This window comes from Saccostrea echinata, unplaced genomic scaffold (genome assembly GCF_033153115.1).
Source record: "Saccostrea echinata isolate AGI-Se365-2 ecotype Australia unplaced genomic scaffold, CSIRO_AGI_Sech_v1 ptg000054l, whole genome shotgun sequence".
NCBI classification, from domain to species: Eukaryota; Metazoa; Mollusca; class Bivalvia; order Ostreida; family Ostreidae; genus Saccostrea; species Saccostrea echinata.
In genome coordinates, this window is record NW_026889803.1 from 49589570 (window position 1) to 49613219 (window position 23650).

General features: G+C 34.4%; 1 protein-coding gene across 1 annotated transcript; it reads right to left on the bottom strand.

The window, feature by feature from the left end:
* Positions 1-20975: 20975 nt before the first annotated feature.
* LOC133204980 (uncharacterized) lies at positions 20976-22982 on the bottom strand. Its single transcript, XM_061340720.1, has 3 exons — positions 22832-22982; positions 22356-22571; positions 20976-21413 (listed from the first exon to the last, which is right to left on the bottom strand). The coding sequence occupies exons 1-3, from the start codon at positions 22980-22982 to the stop codon at positions 21142-21144; spliced, it is 639 nt and encodes a 212-aa protein (XP_061196704.1). The 3' UTR covers positions 20976-21141.
* Positions 22983-23650: the final 668 nt, after the last annotated feature.

Below are 23650 nucleotides of genomic sequence, written 5' to 3' on the forward strand. Positions count from 1 at the left end.
ACTTCGTCCATTTAGTTTTCAAGCTGCAATTCAGAGGATATCTATTTGATTGCATGATCATAATGAGCAGCCAGCCCTTGACCTTCTTAACTCCTGAACTCCTAAGAGACAAGCTGCATGATTATGTTAATGATATTATAAAGTCCTCACCAAATATCTCAAAAGAATCCAGTTCCAGCCAGGCCCACAGTGCTCATTGCCTGAGAAACTCATGACACTCATACAAGGCTAATGGGCCTCTTGATTATATATTGTACCTCAACAAAGTTGGGGGAGATTATGTAATACCCTCACGTTGGTGTCCCAGGTTAAAGTTTTTGGAGCAGTTTTCAATCCTATAATTTTTATGCTCTATGTTGATTCTAGCTGCATGGCTGATGCATCTAGTATGTTTTATTGTACCATTTAGGTTTCAGATGCTGCATTTTCAGCCATATTTTCGATAAGAATGACCGTTTATGTTTTAGGAACAAGTTTCATTACCAAGTAACTATATTAGCCCTACCTAGACCAAATTTTCATGTATGATGCATTTAGGGATGCACACTACCAGACTTGCTTTGGATGCTGGATCTGAATTACATTTTCTGAACAAGTCTAGAGCAGGTTCATTCTAAAATAAGTAACTGTAAACCCCTATGGCGATCAAACATGCAGGGATGATGAATCTAGGGATGAACATTATCAAACTAGCTTCAGATGCTGATTCAACCTACATTTTCCAGATGAGTGAATCAGTGTTTTTGGAGCAGGTCATTTCCCAAGTAATTAAAGCCCTGTCTGGACCAAACTTGCATTCAGGAATGTTTCATGTTGGGATGTCAGTTACCAGTTACCAGATTTGCTCTGGATGCTTGATATGACCTATATTTTCCAGATGAGTGAGCAGATTCAAGTTTTTGAACCAGGTAGATTCTTAAGTACCTGCAAACCTCATGGCACTGAAGCTTGTATGTATGATGCAGCCATTATGATGGATGCACACTACCAGACTTGCTTAGGATGTTGGATCTGACCGAGATTTTTCAGAGGGGTATTTAGGTTAAAGTTTGGAGCAGATCTATTCCCATTTGGATTCTGAATATATGACCTAATGTTCTGGATGAATGATGATTGAAGTTTATGCCTAGCTAGGTTACTATATAAGCCCATGCTGACCAAACTTGCATTGATGATGCATCTAGAGATGCACATACAGACTTGCTTCAGATGCAGTCAGAAGTTGCATTTTCCAGATGTATATATATATGTACAACATTATTGAGATTTTTTATGAGTAAAACTATCTAGTAGTAATATCAGGGACCTATATACTAACATATATATAACTATATACCTAGTCCCGGTCAAAGAGCCCCCTGATTTTGGTCAAAGAGCCCGGCCCTAATATAATTTTACAGTAAAATGATGTTACAAAACTGCCTCCAAATACTGATCAAAGCGTCCCTTGATTTTGGTCAAAGCCTCCCCCCCCCATAATTTTTATAGAAAAATTTCATTTCGAAACCGTCCCCAAGCAATGTGCCCTCTTCTGATTTTGGTCAAAGCGCCCCTTAGAAATTTTTATAGAATGTTCGTTTGCAATTTTTCAAGAAAAAAAACCCCTAAATTTTTATTTAATTTCATTTTATTTCCCTTTACTAATTTATGTTATTTATTTCATATACCGAAAAATACATTTCATACTTTAAGTTTTAGCTGATTTTGTTTGTTCAGCGTGTCCCATGAAATGTTTCATAGACTAAGTTTGAAACATTAAAGAAAACATTTCCAAAGAAATGAGAATGTTCGCCGGCTTCATTTAATTACCCCCCCCCCCCCCCCCAATTGATACCGATGCCGTTGCTCAGCTCTTGCCAGGCGGAGGCCTAAGTGTGAAATGTAAAATTTGGAAATTAGAAGTTTATTACACTGAATAAAACCCTAGAAACACATACAGTGTATCAATATAATATTATTTAATAAATTGATATCCTTTTTTCTCTTTTTTGATCCATATATTAAGAGAAAAATGAAAATGGAGAGTAAACTTGATCGGATTACTTTTTACACTACCGAACAGAAATTTACTCTTGTTAACTATAGAACATATTCTAATACTATGATTTACTATGTATCTTCATATTCAAAGATGCATGGGGAACTGAAACTTTTCAGACTTGCATACAGATGTTGTACATAGTTGCATTTAAGTAATTTTCTTTTCAGGATTTTACATTTAAATTTCTCCTTTTTTAGGTCACCTGAGTCACTCAGGTGACCTATTGCTATCTGTTTTCGTCCGTCGTCGTCCGTCGTGCGTCGTGTGTTAACATTTGAACATTTTCAGCTTCTTCTCTGAAACCGCTGAACCAATTTCAGCCAATTTTAGCATATGGCATCTATGTGTGAAGGGGAACAAAATTTGTGAATATCATGGTTCCTGCCCCCCTGGGGCCTAAGGGGTGGGGCTAAAACCACCAAAATTAATGCAATCTTTAAAAATCTTCTTCTTTACTCCTGGACATCAAGCAGTCAAACTGTTGGCATGATTGTAATAAGCATTGAGCCCTCTACCAAAATTTTGAAATTCATGGCCCCAGGGTCAGGGGTTCTGGTGCTAGGGCGGGGCTATATAGATCATATAGTGAATGTGCATTATTTCTTTGAAAATCTTCTTCTCTACTCCTGGGTATTATTGAAACAAATTAAATACATAGTAATGTTAAGCAAGAGTGACTCTACCAAAATTGTGAAATTCATAGCCCCAGGGTCAGGGGTTCTGGTGCTAGGGGGAGGGGGAGGGGCGCTATATAGATCATATAGTGAATGTGCATTATTTCTTTGAAAATCTTCTTCTCTACTCCTGGGTATTATTGGAACAAATTGAATACATAGTTATGATAAGTAAGGGTGACTCTACCAAAATTGTGAAATTCATGGCCCCAGGGTCAGGGGTTCTGTTGCTAGGGTGGGGTTATATAGATCATATAGTGAAAGTGCATTATTTCTTTGAAAATCTTCTTCTCTACTCCTGGGTATTTTTGAAACAAATTAAATACATAGTTATGTTAAGCAAGAGTGACTCTACCAAAATTGTGAAATTCATAGCCCCAGGGTCAGGGGTTCTGGTGCTGGGGGGGGGGGGGCTATATAGATCATATAGTGAAAGTGCATTATTTCTTTGAAAATCTTCTTCTCTACACCTGGGTATTATTGAAACAATTTGAATACATAGTTATGATAAGCAAGGGTGACTCTACCAAAATTGTGAAATTCATAGCCCCAGGGTCAGGGGTTCTGGTGCTAGGGCGGGGTTATATAGATCATATAGTGAATGTGCATTATTTCTTTGAAAATCTTCTTCTCTACTCCTGGGTATTATTGAAACAAATCAAATACATAGTTATGATAAGCGAGGGTGACTCTACCAAAATTGTGAAATTCATGGCCCCTGGAGGGTTAGGGGTTCTGGTGCTAGGGCGGGGCTATACAGATCATATAGTGAATGTGCATTATTTCTTTGAAAATCGTCTTCTCTTCTCCTGGGTATTATTGAAACAAATTAAATACATAGTTATGATATTAGGAAGGGTGACTCGTCCAAAATAGTGATTTTCATGACCCTTGGATCAGGGGCTCTGATGTTAGGGACGGGCTCTATTTATTATATAGTGAAAATGCATTAATGCTTTAAAAATCTTCTTCTCTGCTCCTGGGTATTTTTGAAACAAACTAAGTACATTGTTATGATAAGCAATGATGCCTCTTCCAAAATTGTGAAATTCATGGCCCCAGGGACAGGGGTTCTGGTTCTAGGGTGGGGCTATTATAGATCCTATAGTGAAGGTGAATTTTTTCTTAGAAAATCTTCTTCTCTGCCCCTGGGTACTATTTAAACAAACTAAATACATTGTTATGATACACAAGGATGCCTCTTCCAAAATTGTGAATTTCATGGCCCCAGGGTCAAGGGTTCTAGTGAAAAGGTTTGGGGGGGGGGCTCTATTGATTATATAGTGAAAAAGCAAAATTTCTTTGAAAATATTCTTTTCTGCTTCTGGTTAAAAAGTAAAGAAGCTAAGTATATAGTTATGATGAGCAAGAGTGCTTCTTCCAGAGTAGTGAATTGCATGACCCGGGTCAGATGTGCTGGTGTAAGGGTGGGGCTCTTGATAATATAGTGAAAATGCATTAATTCTATTAAATAATCCTGTCTGCTCCTTAGTGTTAAGCAGATAAACAAAGTGATTACTTATGATGAGCAAACTTCTGGTCCCAGGGTGAGAGACTCTAGTGTTTCTTGGGGGGGGGGGGGGGGGGCTCTATTGATAATATTGTGAATCTGAAGTAAAAATGCATTATTTCTTTAAAAATTTTCTCTGCACTTGGGCATATCAGAGGCAAAAAGATTAAAAGTTATAATAAGGAAGGGTATTTTTACCAGATTTTGAACATCTGGACCATTTGTTCAAGTGTTCTAGTCCTGGCCAGGGCTCTATTAATTTGTAGTCTACTGAGAGGAGTTATTCCCCTTTGCCATTTACTTTTGATAATTAATCACTGTAAACAATGTACTTGAAAGGTTAATAGAATAAGAGAATTAAGCAAGAATTTTTATTGTATAATACAAAAAGTATTTTCATAGTTTTAATGATCAGATAGACTTGTAAGTAATAGATAAATAAAAATGGAACAAAAATAACTTGTCTTATTAAATGTTCATCAAAGACCAAGAGAGGCCAATCAATGTAAGAGATTTGAACAAGAAATTAAAATAGTACAGAAGCACTGATAGGTTTTTAACACACTGTATAGTGATAGTGATAAATGGGGAACAGATTAGAACCTAATTCATAAACTATCAGTAAATACTAGATTAATTATTTTGTTGATCCTGATCACCCTATTTTTCTTGCTTTTGGGCAACAAAGCTTCACCTTTCAGTTCATTTTATACTCTATGGATCCTCTAAATTGTTGTATTATACTCAGGTGACCATTAAGGCCCTTGGGCCTCTTGTTCAATTTATCTAATTTAAAAAAAATTACGCTACTTGTATAAAATACCGTCCTCAAGTTTTGGTCAAAGCACCCCACAATATATTTTTTAAAGGGGGGGGGGGGGGGGGAAGACGACAAGAAATCATTTCTGATTATTTATCAATTTGTCAAAATATCACTATCGGTTTCGTTAAAAAATGTTCTCCATGGGGCGCTTTGACCAATACTTGGGGACGGTATTTTAACATCAATTTCCTGTAAAATTCTATAATGGAGCGCTTTGACCAAAATCAGGGGACACTTTGACCAAAATCAGGGGATGCTTTGACCGGGACAGTTTTCTTAGGGGGCGCTTTGACTTGCTCCCGTCAAATACACCCTATTAGTAAGTGATAAATGCAATATATATTTATATATTTATAAAATTAACCATTTTATCTTTCCATTAATAAATAGATGTCTATGTGACAAGTCTTCATATTATTTCTTTATGGAGGTCACTTTAACATGTCCCTCATTTAGTAACGTCATGATAGCGTCATACATAAAACTATGTTTTGCACCCTTTAACACCTTGAGCAGTCAAACTGTTGGCATGATTGTAATAAAAATTGAACTCTCTACAAAAAATGTGAAATTCATGGCCCCTGGGTTAGGGGTTCTGGAGTTAGGGCGGGGCTCTTATGATATATAGTGAAATGCATACTTTCTTTAAAAATCTTCCCTCCCCTGTATATTTAATAGATAGTAGACAAGCGTGTCTCTTCCAAAATGGTGAAATTCATGGCCCCAGGATCGCTTGTTTTGGTGAAGGAGGGAGGGAGTGGGACTATTGATTATTAGTATATAGTGAAAATACGTTATTTCTTTGAAAATCTTTATGTCTGCTCCTGGGTATTAAGCAAACAAACTAAGTGATTAGTTATAATGAACAAGGGTGCCTCTTCCAAAATCCCTGGGGAAAATGCATTAATTCTTTGAAAATCTCCTTCTCTGCCCCTGCGTATTTAGCAGAAACACGAAGTGCATGTTTATGATGAGCAAGGACGCGTCTTCCAAAATTGTGAAATTTGTGGTCCTAGCGTCAGGTGTTCTGGTGGGAGGGGAATTCTATTGATTGTATAGTGAAAATGTATTATTTCTTTGAAAACCTTCTTTTCTTTTCCTGGGTATTAAGCAAACAAATTAAGTGCATAATCCTGATGAGCAAAGGTGTCTGTTCCAAAACTTTGAATTTCATGACCCCTAGCTCAGGGATTTTGGTGTTAGGGTGGGACTCTATTGATTATATAGCGAAAATGTATGAATTCTCTGAAAATCTTCTCTGCTCCTGGGTATTTTACCAGATAAACTACGTGCATAGTTGTGATAGCAAGGGTGGTTCTTCATTGTGAAATTTATATCCCCAGACACAGGGGTTCTGGTGTTAAGGGGGGGGGGGGCTCTCTTTATTATATCGTGAAAATGCATTATTTCTTTGATTTTTATTTCTCTTCTTCTGGGTATTAAGCGGGTAAACTAGATGCATGGTTATGATAAGCAAGTGTGTCTCTTCCAAAGTTGATAATTTCATGGCCCCTGGGTCAGGGGGTCTAGTGTTAGGATGGTGGTGTGTTGAATCTATAGTGAAATACATTATTTCTTTGAAAGTCTTCTCTGCTCCCGAGCATCTAGGGGACAAACAGAGTACAAAGTTGTAATAAGCAAGGGTATTTTAGTAGGGTTGTGTATTGAGCCAAAAAATTTGATGCGATACAATATTTTATAATGCGATAGCCGATATGTTGGATTCTTTAACAAGTCTATCAAAAAGTCTTATAAATCATTTAATGCATAAATTTAAAAAAAAAAAAAAACTAATTGTTTTATAACCCATTTCAAAGGTCTTGTCTCACCATCTCTCCAAATTACACTTCAATTTCAAACTTTTAATGACTGTAAAAACAACATGTTAAAATTAAATTGTCTATGTATTTTGTAATATTTATCTTAGATGTGCTATCTCCTAAATGATTATATCATTTTTTATCAATTTTAATTCAAAACAGTGAAAATATAACCTTTGGTGATTGAAATCCCCAACTTTTCACAGAATTATGAGAAAATCTGTCCGATACGTATTGGATTTATTTTTTCGATACGATACATTCTTAATTCGAAAGGTATCGATATATTGATACAGTCCTAATTTTTAGCAGATTTTAGAAATAAGTGGTCAAATGTTCTGGTGCTAGGCAAGGCTCTATTGATATTGTAGGGAAATTTGTACTCTAATGAGAGAAGTTATTCCTCTTTACTCTTTGTTTATAGTAATTAATTACTGCAAATAACATATAATTGATAGGCAAATTGAATAAAAGAATTAAGTTTCATTACACGCAGCTTAATTCACTTCCTTTTTCTGCAAGGTTGAAAAGGGCACCAATATTTTAACCAAATGTACTAAATGACAAAAGTTACGTCCCTTTTTTATAGGAATTTTCATGGCACAATGCCTTTCCCCCCTCCGATTATGTTACATTTTTAACTCATTTATTTTGTGCATTCTATATGGTCTCATCCGAAAGATCGGTCTCCACGTCCCACAGTGGGATTCGAACCCGCACGTAAGGATCAATTCCTTACCCTGCGACTCTAGAGCAAACGCTCTAACCACTGCACCATGCTGGCGACATGAAAGTATATGTACATTGTATCTTAAGTAGTGTAAATTCAAATTTGTTCATAGCACGGTCTAGGACGAAGCGACAATTGAGGATCTAAGTTTAGGAAAAGTGATCTTTTCAAGAACAACAGGGTCAAATCTTCATGTTGTGAAAATTAAAATTTGTTCAAATCATGGTTAATAGGAATGTTTAATATCGAAGAAAGGTAATCAGTATTTCTACTTTTAAACTTTGGTGAATATTGTGTAGAGTAGACAAAGCAAATTAGTACATGAAAATGAAATATGACATGAAAATTATCTAGTTTTTTTTTTATAGTTTTTGCCCTGTCCGTCCGTCTGTCTGTCTAGCTGTCTGTCTCTCTGTTTGTTAGTCTGTTTGTCCGCAACAACTTTAACCTTGCCCATAACTTTTGATTGGTTGGAGCTATGGCTTTCGTATTTCACATGTGTATTCCTTGTGACAAGATCTTTCTTTGGATACCGCCATATTTGACCTTTTGGCCTTGGCCTTGGAGTTTGACCCAATTTTGCAAAATTTTACCCATCTTTAACCTTGGCCATAACTTTTAAACAATTAGTGCTAGGGCTTTCAAACTTCATATGTGTAATTCTTGTGACAAGACCTTTCTTTGGAGACCAAAAACTTTGACCTTTTGACCTTGACCTAGGAGTTTGACCCACTTTTTAAAAACTTTAACCTTGGCCATAACTTTTGAACGGTTGGTGCTAGGGCTTTCATACTTCACATGTGTAATTCTTGTGACAAGACCTTCCTTTGGATACCAACAACTTTGACCCTTTGACCTTGACCCTGGAGTTTGACCTACTTTTGGAAAACATTAACCTTGGCCATATCTTTTGAACATTTGGTGCTTGGCCTTTCATATTTCACATGTGTAATTCTTTTGACAAGACCTTCCTTTGGATACCAACAACTTTGACCCTTTGACCTTGGAGTTTGACCTACATTTGAAAAACTTTAACATTGTCCATAACTTTTGAACGGTTGGTGCTAGGGCTTTCATACTTCACATATGTAATCCTTGTGACAAGACCTTTCTTTGGATACCAACAACTTTGACCCTTTGACCTTGACATTTGACCTACTTTTGAAAAACTTTAACCTTGGTCATAACTTTTGAACGATTGGTGCTTCGGCTTTCATATTTCACCATTTGTATTTCTTGGGAGAAGGCCTTTCCTTGGGCACCATTAATTTTGACCATTTGACCTTGACCTTGATGTTTGACATACTTTTGAAAAAAAACATTAACATTTTCCATATCTATACAATGGTTGCTGCAAGGGCTTTCATATTTCACAGGTATATTCCTCGAGACCTTACTTTGGGTATCAACATATTTGAATTGCATATGAGAAAATTTAACCTTTGCTATAAGTTGCCATACGGGGACACCAGTGTTTCACAAACGCATCTTGTTGTGCTGGAAGCACAAACTTGCTAAACTTGCTAAGTGTGACGTCGTCAACAGGAAAAAAGACGGCATATTCTGTCAAAAATTCAGGAACAACACAATTAATGACGTCAAGAAAGGAATTTAGAATTTTTTAAGTTATTGCACTATCATTGAATGAAAAACAAGTTAATGACAACTATCAAAGAGACAGCAAATTAAATTGACGATTTGTATTTCTCTGTTTGACCTAATTATTTGTAAGGGACTTTGCAGTTTGCTGTCTGGCGTTTTTGGTGTTCAGACACATATCACTAACGGATCCCATTTTACCAGAAGTTTGGGAGTCAAACGTATATACATGTACATGTATAAAGTGCTTTCTAACATTTATGACATGGGTGTAGTACTTATTTGACTGATACGAATAAAAAGGATTTTTTTTAAATGTCTATACCTCTGAAACTCCCCTGTCGGATGCAGAGTTCGTGTTATTCCATGGTTTTATGTCTTTGTCGCTAACAAACTGTGACCGATTTATAACCTTGGATTCCCTTTGAAAATAGATTCGAACAAGAACGCGTTACCCGAGGCTTAGATATTTCTTATTATCTTTATTCAAGGTCAGTTCTTCAAGGTTACTGAACAGTCAAATTACTTTACCATATAGATTGGTTGGTATGCCATGTTTTCTGATCTTCAATCAAAGAAACATCATCAGATAATGCAATGGACAAGGAATAGGACTGGGGTCCGAGCTCGTATTATATTTAAAGTAATCTTCATTTGTTCTTTGCATTCAGTCGCACAACAATTAAGGATGTAACAAAGAAAAAATCGAATATATAAAATTCACATACCTTTATTATATGCTATCCAAAACAAGCACCAGGTAAACAATCACTCAAAATATAATTTTGTTATTTAATCTAAAAGCACAATATTACAGAAAGTATCCAAGAATTTTTTTTACAGACTTTACAATTTATCAAATGTGAGTGAGTAAAAAAAAGATAAACTTCATAAATGAATCAATTGAAAGATTAAACTTTTGACATGTAACACACAATAGTATTTATGTAACGAAATAGAAAATCAGGTTTTAAGTAATAATCAAAAACCGTACCCGTTCTGTCATTTTAATATTTTTCTTGTCTTCTTTAATCTCAGTTTTTAGTTCATATTGAATGTAGTATAAGAAATCTTTGGTATCTACAAATATTAGTTCTTCCAATACAAATGGTCTACACAGAATAAGTCACTTATTGCTTTCAGATCTTTCAAATTAAGATTTTTACAAAATTATACACACAGCATAGTTTTACACTGAAAAAGAGGTGTTAGTAATTCGAAAGGGGGCTTTAAAAAAATTGAATTAACTTTTTGAGTTGGGTCATCTTTACACTTTTTTCCCTGTCTAGCTCACGATATTTTCTTTGTGTGTAGGGGAAAAATAGAAGCATTGTCCTCAATTAATCATCAAAACAAATTAACATCAAAATGAAATTTAACTGAATGCATCTCTAAATCTTAAATTGCTTGGAAATAATAAAGGGATCATACAGACAAGATACTACAACTTTGTTTTAAAAAAAAGAAGAGAAAATAGTTTTCAGCTTATAAAAATAGAAACAACAACAACAACAACAACAAAAATAATAATAATAATAAAACTAGAGCAGAGCTCGTTGCAAAGCAACGAGTAGGTCTTCCGTTGGAGCTGCGAACAGGAAGAAGTGACTTTGAGTCAAGGTCATGCCACATTCTAAGGTTATAAGCAATCTTGTAAGGGGTATCAACTTGCAATGTCTCACCAGTAGAAAGACAGTTAAGGAATGTTGTTTCTCCGTTGATGACATTGAACACGTTCAAATGACCTTGCATCAAACCATGACACACTCTGGTTATAAGCAAACCCTATCTATGTGTTACCGACTCGACAAGTTAACACATGTTCTTTCAGACCATTCATCCAGTCAAAACATTCTTTCCTTAGTGACCCTAAATTTAATCAACATGGCCGTAAACCGAGGGGGGGGGCACGGGGGGGGGCGTGCCCCCCCAATAATTTTGCCGATATATAGATTACTATAGTAGACATAGATACTTTACTTGTGCCACCTCAATAAAAACGTCTGATTTTTTTGCTTGTCAAGGAATTTTTGGTAGTTGGTGACCTTTTTTTTTTTTTTGCTTGTCAGGAAATTTATGGTAGTAGTGTTCCCGTAACTGTCAACTGAAAGTGTATGGCTGTGCCCCCCCCCCCAAAAAAAAAAACTGAATTTGCTTCCTATGGGCCTGATCAAGGCAATGATAACACTCTGTATGATATCAGCGATGCCCTTTTGTGTGTTTCGCACTTGACAAGTTCACAGTTTGCATTTATTGCATGATAGTGAGGGAGACATGAAGATTTCTTCGCCCATAAAAAATCATATTCCCAGAGGGCAACATGAAGATTTCTTCGCCCATGAAAAATCATACTCCCCGAAGGCAACGCCCGAGGGAAATATGATTTTTCATTTGCGAAGAAATCTTTATGTCTCCCTCACTATTATGCAATAAATTGTTTATAATACCGAATTAACCAAAATGCAGGAATTACAAAGGAGATCCAATGAATAAAGCAAACATGCATTTGATGAGAACGATATGAAAGATATGTAAGTTACAGGTACACCAATAGCCTCGTTTCATTAAAAAAAAAAATTCCTACGTGACAAGTTTGTGTGATCACACCAGTAACATTCAAACACCACCATTACATTTTTACACATTTAAATCGACACAATCAATCAACGATAATATGTTGACGGTGCGACCGTTGGGGCGAGTGCATTGTTCACTTAATTTTAAGATCCGCCTCTTCAAACAGCACAAGACATTTGGAACGTCTAGACTGTGACGTCTCATGACGTATGTTAGCTGTATTTCCATAAACGAATTTTGAAAAGTGCAAACATTTTAACAAAGAACGTTTAATCTACTATCTGTATGCAATTCTATTAATTAAGGTGATTTTTTGGGGTGAATTTTTAGTTGTTGTTACCGCGCGAACGAAGTTAGCAGCGTCGCTATAAACAATCTAATTCCTAACTCGTTTAATTGTGACGTCACAATCGTTAAACACGACGTTTTGTTGCAGAGCAAACATGATGGACACGTGACTTTCTCGGCCAATCAAATTCTATTTTACTAGTGATTTTTCACTTTTAAGCTAGTTTTCACAGAGGTATAATAAACTTTTTTTTTTAGACCATACATCGAAATAAATTATCATAATTTCTATAGTCGTAATTTATTAGGTTCAACTCACTGCTTTAAAGGATCATTGTAAATGTTTTATGCCCGATTTGGATACTGAACAACGTGTGATTTTTGAAACACTGATGCCCCCATATGGCATCTTATGGCAAAAGTTAAAGTTTCTCAAATGCAAGTCAAACTCCATGGTCAAGATCAAAAGATAAAAAAGAATGTTATTACCCAAATAAAGGTCTTGAACAAAGAATATACCGTGAAATATATACTAGTATGAAAGCCACAGCAGCAACAGTTTAAAAGTTATGGCGAAGGTTAATTTCTTTAAAAGGTCAAACTCCAAGGTCAAGGGATCATAATTGTTTGTACTTGAGGGAAGGGCTTAATTGTTACAAGGAAAACACATGTGGTATCAAAAAAGCCTTAGCACCAACTGTTCAAAAGTTAAAACCAAGGTTAAAGTTTTTCAAAAGTAGGACATACTCAAAGGTCAAGGTAAAATGGTCAAAATTATAGGTATACAATGACAGGCCTTGTCACAAGAAAATTACCTATGTAATATAAAAGCCCTAGTACTAGTCATTCAAAAGTTATTGTCAAGGCTAAAGTTGTTTAAAAGTTGGTCAAACTCCAAGGTCAAGGTCAAATGGTCAAACATATTTATACCCAAGGAGGAGACTTATCACAAGGGATACAGATGTGAAGTATAAAAGTCCTAGCACCAACTGTTCAAAAGTTTTGGCCAAGGTTATAATAGTTTGGTAAAATTTTGCGAAAGAGGATCAAACTCCAAGTTCAAGGTCAAGAGGTCAAATATGTTGGTACCTGAAGGAAGTCCTTGTTACTAGGAATACACATAAGAAATATGAAAGCAGTAGTTCCAACCAATCAAATTTTATGGGCATAGTTAAAGTTTTTGCGGACAAAGAGGCTAACACAGTCTAACAAACAAATAGACAGGTGGACAGGACAAAAACTGTATGCCCCCCGGATCTTCGATTACAGTAGCATAAAAAAATGTCGGCGTCTTTGGGTTTTCGCATTGGCCTTAAATCTGAAAATCCAAAGGATTACAAGGTGCATTACGATACGCTTTCACATCATGTTCTATAACCCAGAGCATATTGTCTGCAAAGATAAATATTTAATTCAGTATTTAATTAGCTATGCATAATTATCTATGTTGTTTTAAAAAGGAAATATAAAAAAAAATATTTGTTTTATATTTTTCGATGTAGAGATATACAGAAAATGTTTTCCAATTTTAAGTCCTATCGCAATACACATTAAAAAAAAGTGTGTGTTGGAGGGGGGGGGGGAGGTCATTACATTTTTGCTGGGATTCGCCTATGTATGACCGTAGAGAAACAAAGAGTGGGGAGGGGGCAAGCAGCAACTAAATCAAAATTTACACATTAAAACTACAGCTAAAGACTATTTTCAGAAGGTCTGCCCCCCCCCCCCGTACAATCCGTACAACGGACCTGTGAAAAAAATACTGATCCTACATTCAGAATCCCAGGGCACCAGGAAAGAGTGGCAAAAAGAGAATATCGGTTTATTTCAGTCTATAATTCGAACCAAAATATCTTTTCCTCAAGAGTCTTCTTTCTTTGAGTTCTTCCCAGTGATCGTGTGATTTATTTCATTTATTTTACGTTCTGTACTGGACTTGGAAAATGAGGATATCTTTAGGTTCCTGAGCTGGCCTTGAAGCCCGCAGAACAGATTTTCTGCTTTATGATAAATTCAAGTGATATGTAATTCGGTATTAATTTTGTGTTGATTTTTTTAATGTTAATTTCATCAAGAAATATGAAAATTTAATGTTTTAACTATACATAGTGAGGCATTTTTGTGTGGAACGATTATTTTGGGGTTTTCACGATTTTTTCATATGGTACACATGATAAGTAAGTGCAATAAATATAATTTGTGGAAAAAATGTCCAAGCCCCGGGGTTGAATATCGGGGGGGGGGGGGGTCTGTCAACAAGTACCTGTTGTCAATCCCGTAGAAAGCAATTTCAGTTTTTTTGGGAGGGGGGGGGGGGCAAATAGAAATTTCCATAGGTACTTGTACTTGATTTTTTCCTATGGTACACATGATGAATAAGTGTAATAAATATAATTTGTGGGAAAAAAAATGTCCAACAAACATCGGGGTTGAATTTGGGGGGGGGGAGGATCCTGTCCACAAGTACCTGTGGAAATTTCTTGATACATAAACAGAATTTAAAAGCATGTATAAGACATCAATTGAAGGGGAGAGGGCACGGCCGTAATTAAAAGTTATATAGAGACTAGGAAGGAATGAACTGTCATTAAATTTTGGTTAAGAACTATTACCTAAACTCTTCACTTTCACATTTTCAATTACAGATTCTTGTTTTTAATATATACATAATAATGTATAATGTACACATGTACATTTATATGTATCTATTAGATGTATAAATTATGTTATTAATCATTTTATCTTAAAGAAAAAGTAAAAATCTCAATCAAACTTGTTCCGCATATTATGCTCTCTGATTCATTACTCAACAGATGCTTCACATACATGTAAGAAGAGAAGACTTCAGACTGCAGGTGTGATAAAGTCACAGCATGCAGCTCCAGCCTTAATTCCAACTTTGTTCCAAAATATTATTATTCAACGCGAAAAATTAGAATTAGCCGAAAGAATATTTTGAATCACTTCGGAAATGCTACCGTAGCACCAGACTGAGTTCACAATATCGAGTGATTTTGATTGACAGGTGTAGCGACGTTGTGCATGCATTTCGTGTAACTATACATGTACTACAGATTGTGGTTGAAAATAATAAACAAACAGCTTTAAAGAAAAGATATTGTATACTGTACATATATTTGTTAAGAACCAGTTCATTCATGAAACGAATTTAGTCGTATAATGTGGGCCCATGTTATATTTGACAGGTTGATTTACTAGTAGAAATTCAATGGACCACAGTCATTTAGGGTATTCCGAATCACCCCGCAAATCGCGACTCTCGGTAATTTACCTTAGTTACCGCTGTACCTCGCACGACACATGCACAGGTGTGACAACCAAACAGTCATTATTAGTAAGGTCTATACTTGTTGCATACAACAAATAAAGAGGTAAACATAATGCGTTAAGTAAAAGAATTAATTATTTAATTCATTAACTTCCTATCCTTTTCGAAGAAAATGCCCGTGTGGAAACGTTGCATGGTATTTCTCATCGATGTCGTGGCGTTGTTGGTGGATGAAACATGGCATATAAGGTATCGATAGAACGGCAATCTTATAAGCTTTTGTGAGTATTATTTGTTTTTAATAACACCTTAAAAATATACTAGTTATGGCCGCATTTATAGCCCCCTACAGTTTCGAACCACGTGTGTACATGCCCCTAGCCAAATAAATTGCACACGCTACATGTATACTTGTTATATGTCAGATTATTATTTTTTTTTATAACATTGTTTTTCTTAAATGCAAAGGGTATGAAAGTAATGATTTGACAAAGCAAGAGCTATAATAAGACTATCCCGGGTCCCGGTATACACTTGATCAGTGTTGATCAATGGTGATATGTACGAGTACACGTATGCAGTGATATACATCATTCTTGATAATCATGAAATCTAAACATGAGTTGGTTTAATTCCTTTTCACAATTTTTTTTATCATCATTATATCATTATTTGGTAGCCTACTCGTAGAATTATGACTGTTCAATGTTAATTATTTGCATTAAAAAAATCATATAGGTAAAAAAAATTACATAATTATCATGATTATATTTACAGGACAACAATTTACAATCAGGTAATTTCAGAAAGTAATATTCTGTTTGTATTTGCTTTTCTGCATGATCCGCCTCTGAGAACGCTGTTTTATAGTGTGTCTACAGAAGGGAGGGAGGGGGGGCTTTAATAACTTAATATAAAAAACAACAACATTCAACAAGAAAATAATTCTTTTCTTTTGGTAAACAATACCAACTAATTCATTAATCATAATGTTGTTATCTGACTGTTTTTAGCCATTTACCTGGTGATTCGAAATACCCGGAAGTGACCTGCAATACACTAAAAAGGTGATGTAAATATAACCCCTGTCAAGGCCGCTGTATCGTAGATAGACTCGCCGTGTACTGTAGATTTGATTTTTCATTGAATTGGCTTTCCTTTAATACCAACCAACCATTTATAAACTTGTTAATAAAATCGTTTACAGTCAAAATGTAAAAAGTGAATCGGAATACTCTAAATGTACCCGTTATAAAAACAACTCATTATCAATTCAGTGGACCAATAATTTACTTCAAAATAAGCTATAGATCAATAAAATTGATTTCAGATTAACCAATATTTTGTTGCAAAGATAATGTAAAACAGAGACCGGGGATTTTGTATTTCTCTGTATTTTAAACACTCGATATGCGTACATTTGGGGCGCTCTTGCATATACATGTACACTTGTACATTCGAATTCATGATCGTGCTTATAAAAAGAGCATGTTCTGTACTTGCATGTATGTATGTATGTATGTATGTATCCGTAAAACTTTTCGATTTTCCCGAGAATTCATCCTCACAATGTCAATTCAGGTTCCGAAATCACAATACCTTGACATTGTGAGGATGCCGAGAATTGAAAAAGTCACCTCCACTTACAATTATCATGCATGTGTACATGCAGTTTAAAACACGAGACAGAAAAATAAATTGTTGCAAACTTAATGGTTAAGTCGGCAATTAAAATGTGTAAAACTTGAAATTAATAAATGCACGGGCGGTAAGGATTGATAAAAATAAGCGTGAGATAGAGTAAAATAAAATAATATGTAAGATTCGAAATGATTTCAAACCCAATTTTCCATTAATCGCTATGAGTACACAATGTATTTTAACACCGATATGACCCCGACTCTCTGCGGCCACGTGTGCACGAAGACTGGGTTACAAGGCGACAGAGCAGAATGTAAACTGTGCTGTAAGAAGGCGTGAATTATTGTATGTTTAAAAGTATTATTTGATGTATATAGTTTAATATTTAATGAAAAATTTAATGAAGAAACAATTAAGAGACTGATAGTAAAAATTATACTTTACACAAGTATTAATACTTAATACTTCCATCACTAATTGCAATTATTTGCCTTAGCACCTTTTCAATTACAATTGAAATAGAATACAATTACACGGGACAGAGAAATAAATTGTTTGTTTTGTTTGTTTTTTTTTTAAATCGTATTGCTGTGTCGACAGTGAACAGGCCGGTAAAAGCGATTAAGATTCGAAATGATTTTATGCACTAGTGTTTGAAATTAAGATTAAATCAAAGATGCAATTACACGGGACAGAGAAATAAATTGTTTGTTTTGTTTTTACTTTAAAAAAATCGTATTGCTGTGTCGACAGTGAACAGGCCGGTAAAAGCGATTAAAATTCGAAATGATTTTATGCACTAGTGTTTGAATTTAAGATTAAATCAAAGATGAGATTAAGTTATCTTAAACTGTTAAAGATTAAAAAAAAAACCAAACAAACAAACCACAATGTTTCATTAGTCGTTGTTTCTACACGATGGATTTAAAACGTGATCACAGTCTTCACAGATATTTGTTTTGTTTACATGGTTTATGACCGCAGGTGGCTGGTCGATGGTGACCTCGGCAACGTGGGATCGCGGATTGTGTTACATAACAAAAAACATCTAGGTGAACATGGAGAACGTAAAATGCGTACAGTTAATGATCATTAATTATTCGAAGCTTAGAGTTTAATATTACTTACATAGTTATATAGATACATTTAATTCCTTCCTTTATTTGAAGACGTTGTTCCCTTTAAAACTAAATTAAAAAAGAAAAGAAAGTTGTAAAAAATAATTTATGAGTGAACCACAGAACACGTTTAAAACCTTATTTAGAAGAAAATTAACATTAAATACAGTAGGGTATATTATTTATAGCAAGTTTGTTTAAGTTATACACATGAAGAGTTCTGATTTACTTGCCGAATGAAAACGCTTACCTGTTTACGGGACCTGCTTTTTACCTACATATTACGACATATTACGCAATACTCGAACAAAACAACATTTTTATGAGATCAATAAGGTGTTAAAGAGCAACTTTAATTCCTAAATCCATATCGAAATATTTACCGTTTTTGAGTTATAAAGCGAAAACTTTCAAGGGCTCTAGATCCCTAATTTTAGGGGCCAGCCCCTTTTAAATGATATCAAATGAAAGCTCTTGGAATTATGCACAACTTTTATTCTACATGTTTTAACAAATTATTTTTAGTTTTAAAGATATAAAGGAAAATATGTCAAAATTTTTGCTCTTTTTCGCGTTCTAACTTCTGACCCCTCTCTAGCGCCATTTTTAATGCAAAAATCAAGAAAGAAAAACCGATGTGCACAACTTCAATGCTTCTTCTTTTCAATTTCAAATGGTATTGTGCTCCAATTATTACAGTTTCCGAGCCTTTGTCTGGAAACCAGAGGCATAAAAATTTCAATCAAAGGGGAATAACTCGTGAACAGAAGGTAATTTCCGAATTGTATTACAGTATTCTGAAAGTGTTTTGTAAAGTCTAAAAGCTCTGAAAATTTTAACAAAATCCGTTCAGAAATGAGGAAAATATGAAGGTTCAAAGTTGGCGTCTAGGAAAAAAAAAAAGAAAGAATAATAAGAATAATCTTAATCATTACAATCAGTAGAAGGTCTTCCGTTGGAAACGGAAGACCTTAAAAATAAACAGCTTTAACTTAATACTGAGACCTCGGGAATTAATGTTTTGTAAACGGATAGTTACGGCAAAATACGAGGGAAATCTTGATACAGGAATACATGGGGCACTAATGTGATTTTTTTTTTCCTTCTGTAAACTCGGAAAATATTACTATTGCAACTTTTTTAACTTTAACAAAACGAACTAAAATTTTTATATAATAAACATAACAGGTAAAATATCACGCTAATATGATGATTAATGTATACAACAGATAAGGAAAATTTAATTTGAAATTCTTAAAAAGCAAAACTAAAATAATTGCTATTAAATTCATAACATAAAAAGTGTCATAAAAAATAAACAAAACAAACAAAATTAAAAACAAAACCAAATAAATCAACCTGTAAATAAATGAATAAATAAAACAAATAAAAGAAAAGAACAAAACCAAAAATAATTCTGACAAAAAGTAAACAAGAGATTTAAAAAAAAACAAAACAAACAAAATCAAAGTACAAAAAGACAATAACAAAACATACCAACAAACAAACTAAGAAAATAAATAAGGAAGGAGAAATTAGGCAAGGACACAATTAGCCAACACATTCAAAGGAAGTTACAACAAAGCTACATGGGGAAGGAGGATATGGCTACCGTTAACATTAGCACTTGTGAGGAAACAGAAAGGGAAAATTAAACACACACACTCTCCCTCACCAAACACAAACAAACATACACGCACACATCCTCACATACACACACACATCCTCATACACTCACACACACCCTCACACGCACAAACACTACAATAATGAGGAAACAACAAGAGATGCCAATTAACATGCAGAGCCAAAAACAAAACAAATCAAACAAACAAAAAACAGGAAAAATGGAAAGTTGACTCAGGGATAGACACACAGGAAGAAACAACAGTTGATGTTGCCTACAGCGACAGAAACAAAACAAGCAACCAAGAAAAGGTGGGTGTTGACTCTGACAGAGATCCACAGGAAGAAACAAGTGATGAGACAAACAAGATGACACAGATGAAGAAAAATCACAAGGATTGCCGAATAGCATTGACATGTAAGAAAAGAAAAATATGTGATTTCAGTAGGTAAAATGGTTGTGTGGAAAAAGAAATGGAAGAAAGATGATAAACACAGCAGGAGGAAAGTTGCTAATAATAAATCAGCAAAGGGATATAAATGTAAATAATGCATGACAATAAAAGACATCAAATAAAAGTAAAAAGTAAAAAAAAAAAAAAAAAGACGACAACAAAGCAAACAAAATAAAAAAAAAAAAACGAAATTGAATAACAAATGAAACGACGAGACAACAGTAAAATCATAAATAAAATCTCTAAGAGTTAAAATTATTTATACATTGTACATATAAGGAAAAATATCGGATCTAGATGAAATTAAGAAGATATATTGATTTTTTTCTGTAGAAAGTCCTAAATTGAATTGTTTAAAATCCGCTCTAATATACTCTTACGTTGATAAGTAGGCTCAGAAATAATTATATTGTCTGTTGCAAGAATGCTTCTGTATTTAATTGTATGAATGATCGAAGAAGAACCAAGTTTGTATTTTGACTAAATATCTAAAATAATTTCAAAAATACTTGTAAATATAAATAATAATAATAATAATAATAATTCTTTTCTACTATTTTGTTGAAATATAGAGGAAAACATCGAAACTAGAATAAGGAACAAGTGTACTTTTCTTTAAAAAAAAAAAAGGAGGGGTAGGTACTTTTATCTACTTCAATATGTAGGTAAGGAAATTGTGTATAAAAATGATATATATTATAGAAAATGTACTAGCAGTTAAAATTTGGATTTATAAATCATGTTTTGAGATTATTAAAGCTGAGTTTTGATGTTTATGGCTAAGTTTCTTAAAGATATTTATCAAAAATAAAATTTATTACTCAATAATATTAAACTGTAAAATAATTTGATGATGTGTGATGGAGACCAAAAATAGACTTTATATGTCAAATTGGGAATTGTACCCTTAAAAAAGTTAATGTACAGTACGGGTAAAAAAAAAAAAGAAATTAAACCCAAGTCCCCAAATCCTCTTCTTGTGGTGGTGGTGGTGGTGTTGGATGCCAGAAACTCTGTAATTTTTGCCACAGCCAGCTGCATACCCTGACTATTCCACTTTTGATGAAATTGTAGACAGTGTATAAGATTCCACGGGGAGGAGACCTTGGTACATTGCCGTTACGTTCACAATGCTCGTTTACGCTTTGTGCGATTTCTTCCAATATACTGATCAAGTCCTGGAGTTGCGGATTTCTCACTGGGGGACTGCTTAATGCAAAACCTTTTTAAAAAAGCGAATTGTACAAGTTAACGAATAATTAACAAATAATTGAATGATAAAGATATATGGTCCATAATTTTGAGTGTATTAGATTGGAAAAATGCACTTCGTACACAAATGGTATTGTCTTCTCACAATTTTTTTATTAAAATATAAAATTTGGTTTTATGACTATAGTCATAATTTTTTATCAAAATATAAAATTTGACTATATTCATTATATCAAATTATACATTTTAATAAAAAAAAAAATTGTGGGAAGAGTATTTATTTATTTATTTTTTTTAGCCAAAGTTAATTCTGGAAATGAGGACTGACGGAAAAATGAAAATAAAGTCAAATAAAAATTGGGGACCTCGTCAAGACTAGCTTCAAACAGACGTGGACCAATTTAAGCAAATCCATGAGGATCAGAACAAGGTTCACAAAAATAAATTCGGCCATGAATAAGATTTCAAACAGGCTTCACATAAGAATGTAGTCGTCCAGTAAGTTTCACCTGTTCGTTGTCAGGTTAACCTGGGGTCATTCAAGGTCTTTCTATAATACATATTCACGAAATCTTTGTTATGAACAGGCTTTTGTAATGCATAGTATTTCGATATACGTGTTGAAATTAGTAACGTTCGCTTTCAAGGGAAAGTCATTTCTCAAGACAAATTACAAAATGTACACACATTTTTAACTTCAATCAGATTCTCAAAAGATATGCAAAATTACGGACCATATCACTTTTAAATTAGCATTTAGAGTAAAACAAAGCATGAAACACAAACATACACTACCACGAAAAATAGCAACCAATCCACAAACAAACAAACAATAAAAAACATACATGTATCTCAAAACAAGCACAAAAGCCAAAACATAAATAAAATAACAACATCAACAAAATGACAACATAATTTATAAAAACTTCACAAGTATTTTATTTTGGCATACCTGAAGTTCCTATTACGGGTTGGAAGACCGCTCCAGAATTCCAGGCACATATATATCTTCCGCTCTCTTCAATATGGGTAAATCGATTAGCCCCATCTTCCCAAAGGAAAGGGGAGAGGCTATCTCGCCATACAATTACCCATTTATATTGAAAATCCAAGCCTGCGGGCAATTTCACTCCTACAACCCATTTTCCTGAATGCATGGGGACTTGCTCTACAACGACAATCAAATTCACCTTCTGTAGTGAAGAACTATCGCAATATTAAAAAAAGCAACGAGTTTTCAAAGAAATATAAAGGACATTCCTTTCAATCAGAGATGTGCCATTTTAGTCTTCAATGCGATATCCATTTTTTAATCGTGTAAAATCTTATTTAAAAATTCAATTACTGAACTGCATAACTGGTTTGTTTTTGATCCACCCGTGGTCATAAGTTATTTAAAACATTGAAAAGACGTTCTCTAACCCGGACCTGCAATTAGTGCATCCTTCAGATTCCAATTCCCTAACTGGGGGATGGAGCCAGTGACAGCTAGTGCCAGCTGGTCTTGTGGAACTTCGCACTGACATTCTAGTTCAACCCGAACTAATCCCAACCTCGCTGAAATTTCACACACAGCCATTTCTACTTCTATGATAACCATGCAATCTATTGTGACGTAGAGGTAACAAACTATGACGTTGCATCTGACCTTTTTACTGTGACGTCAATAACCATCAACATAAATATGTTCCTCTACAAATTACAAAGGATTACTCAGAGACATTTACAAATATCTTATTTTCACTATTTCATCGGATCTGCAACAGCTTCCAGGCCCGTGCTTTTGCCCCGCACTACCATACTACGCTTGCGCATAGCACTAAAAAATCAAGAGATGTTCCTTTCAAGAAACAAATCCCCACGAAAAATCCCATGTTTGTCTTACCAGAGTACATCATTGAAAAGTCAAATCATTTTTGCAAACATTTGTTTTCTTTTGCCAATATTTTTATTAGTTATTAATCACATTTGACGAAAACATTTGCATCTCTTTCTTTTAACTGTTGAAAATTGGAGTATGTCCATCTCTTTATAGACAATTGAAAAATACAGTAATTTATCTTCACTATATTTAGAATTTTTGTAAGTAGTACATTTTTTCTAGTGCGAAAATATTTTTACAGAAAGAAAACTCGTACTGATGTAAGCATTTTTAGGTCAGCTCAGTTAAATCAGGTGACCTGTTGCTACCTTCCGTCGTCGTGAGACGTTTGTAGTGCGTCGGTCGTAGACTTTTGAACAATTTTA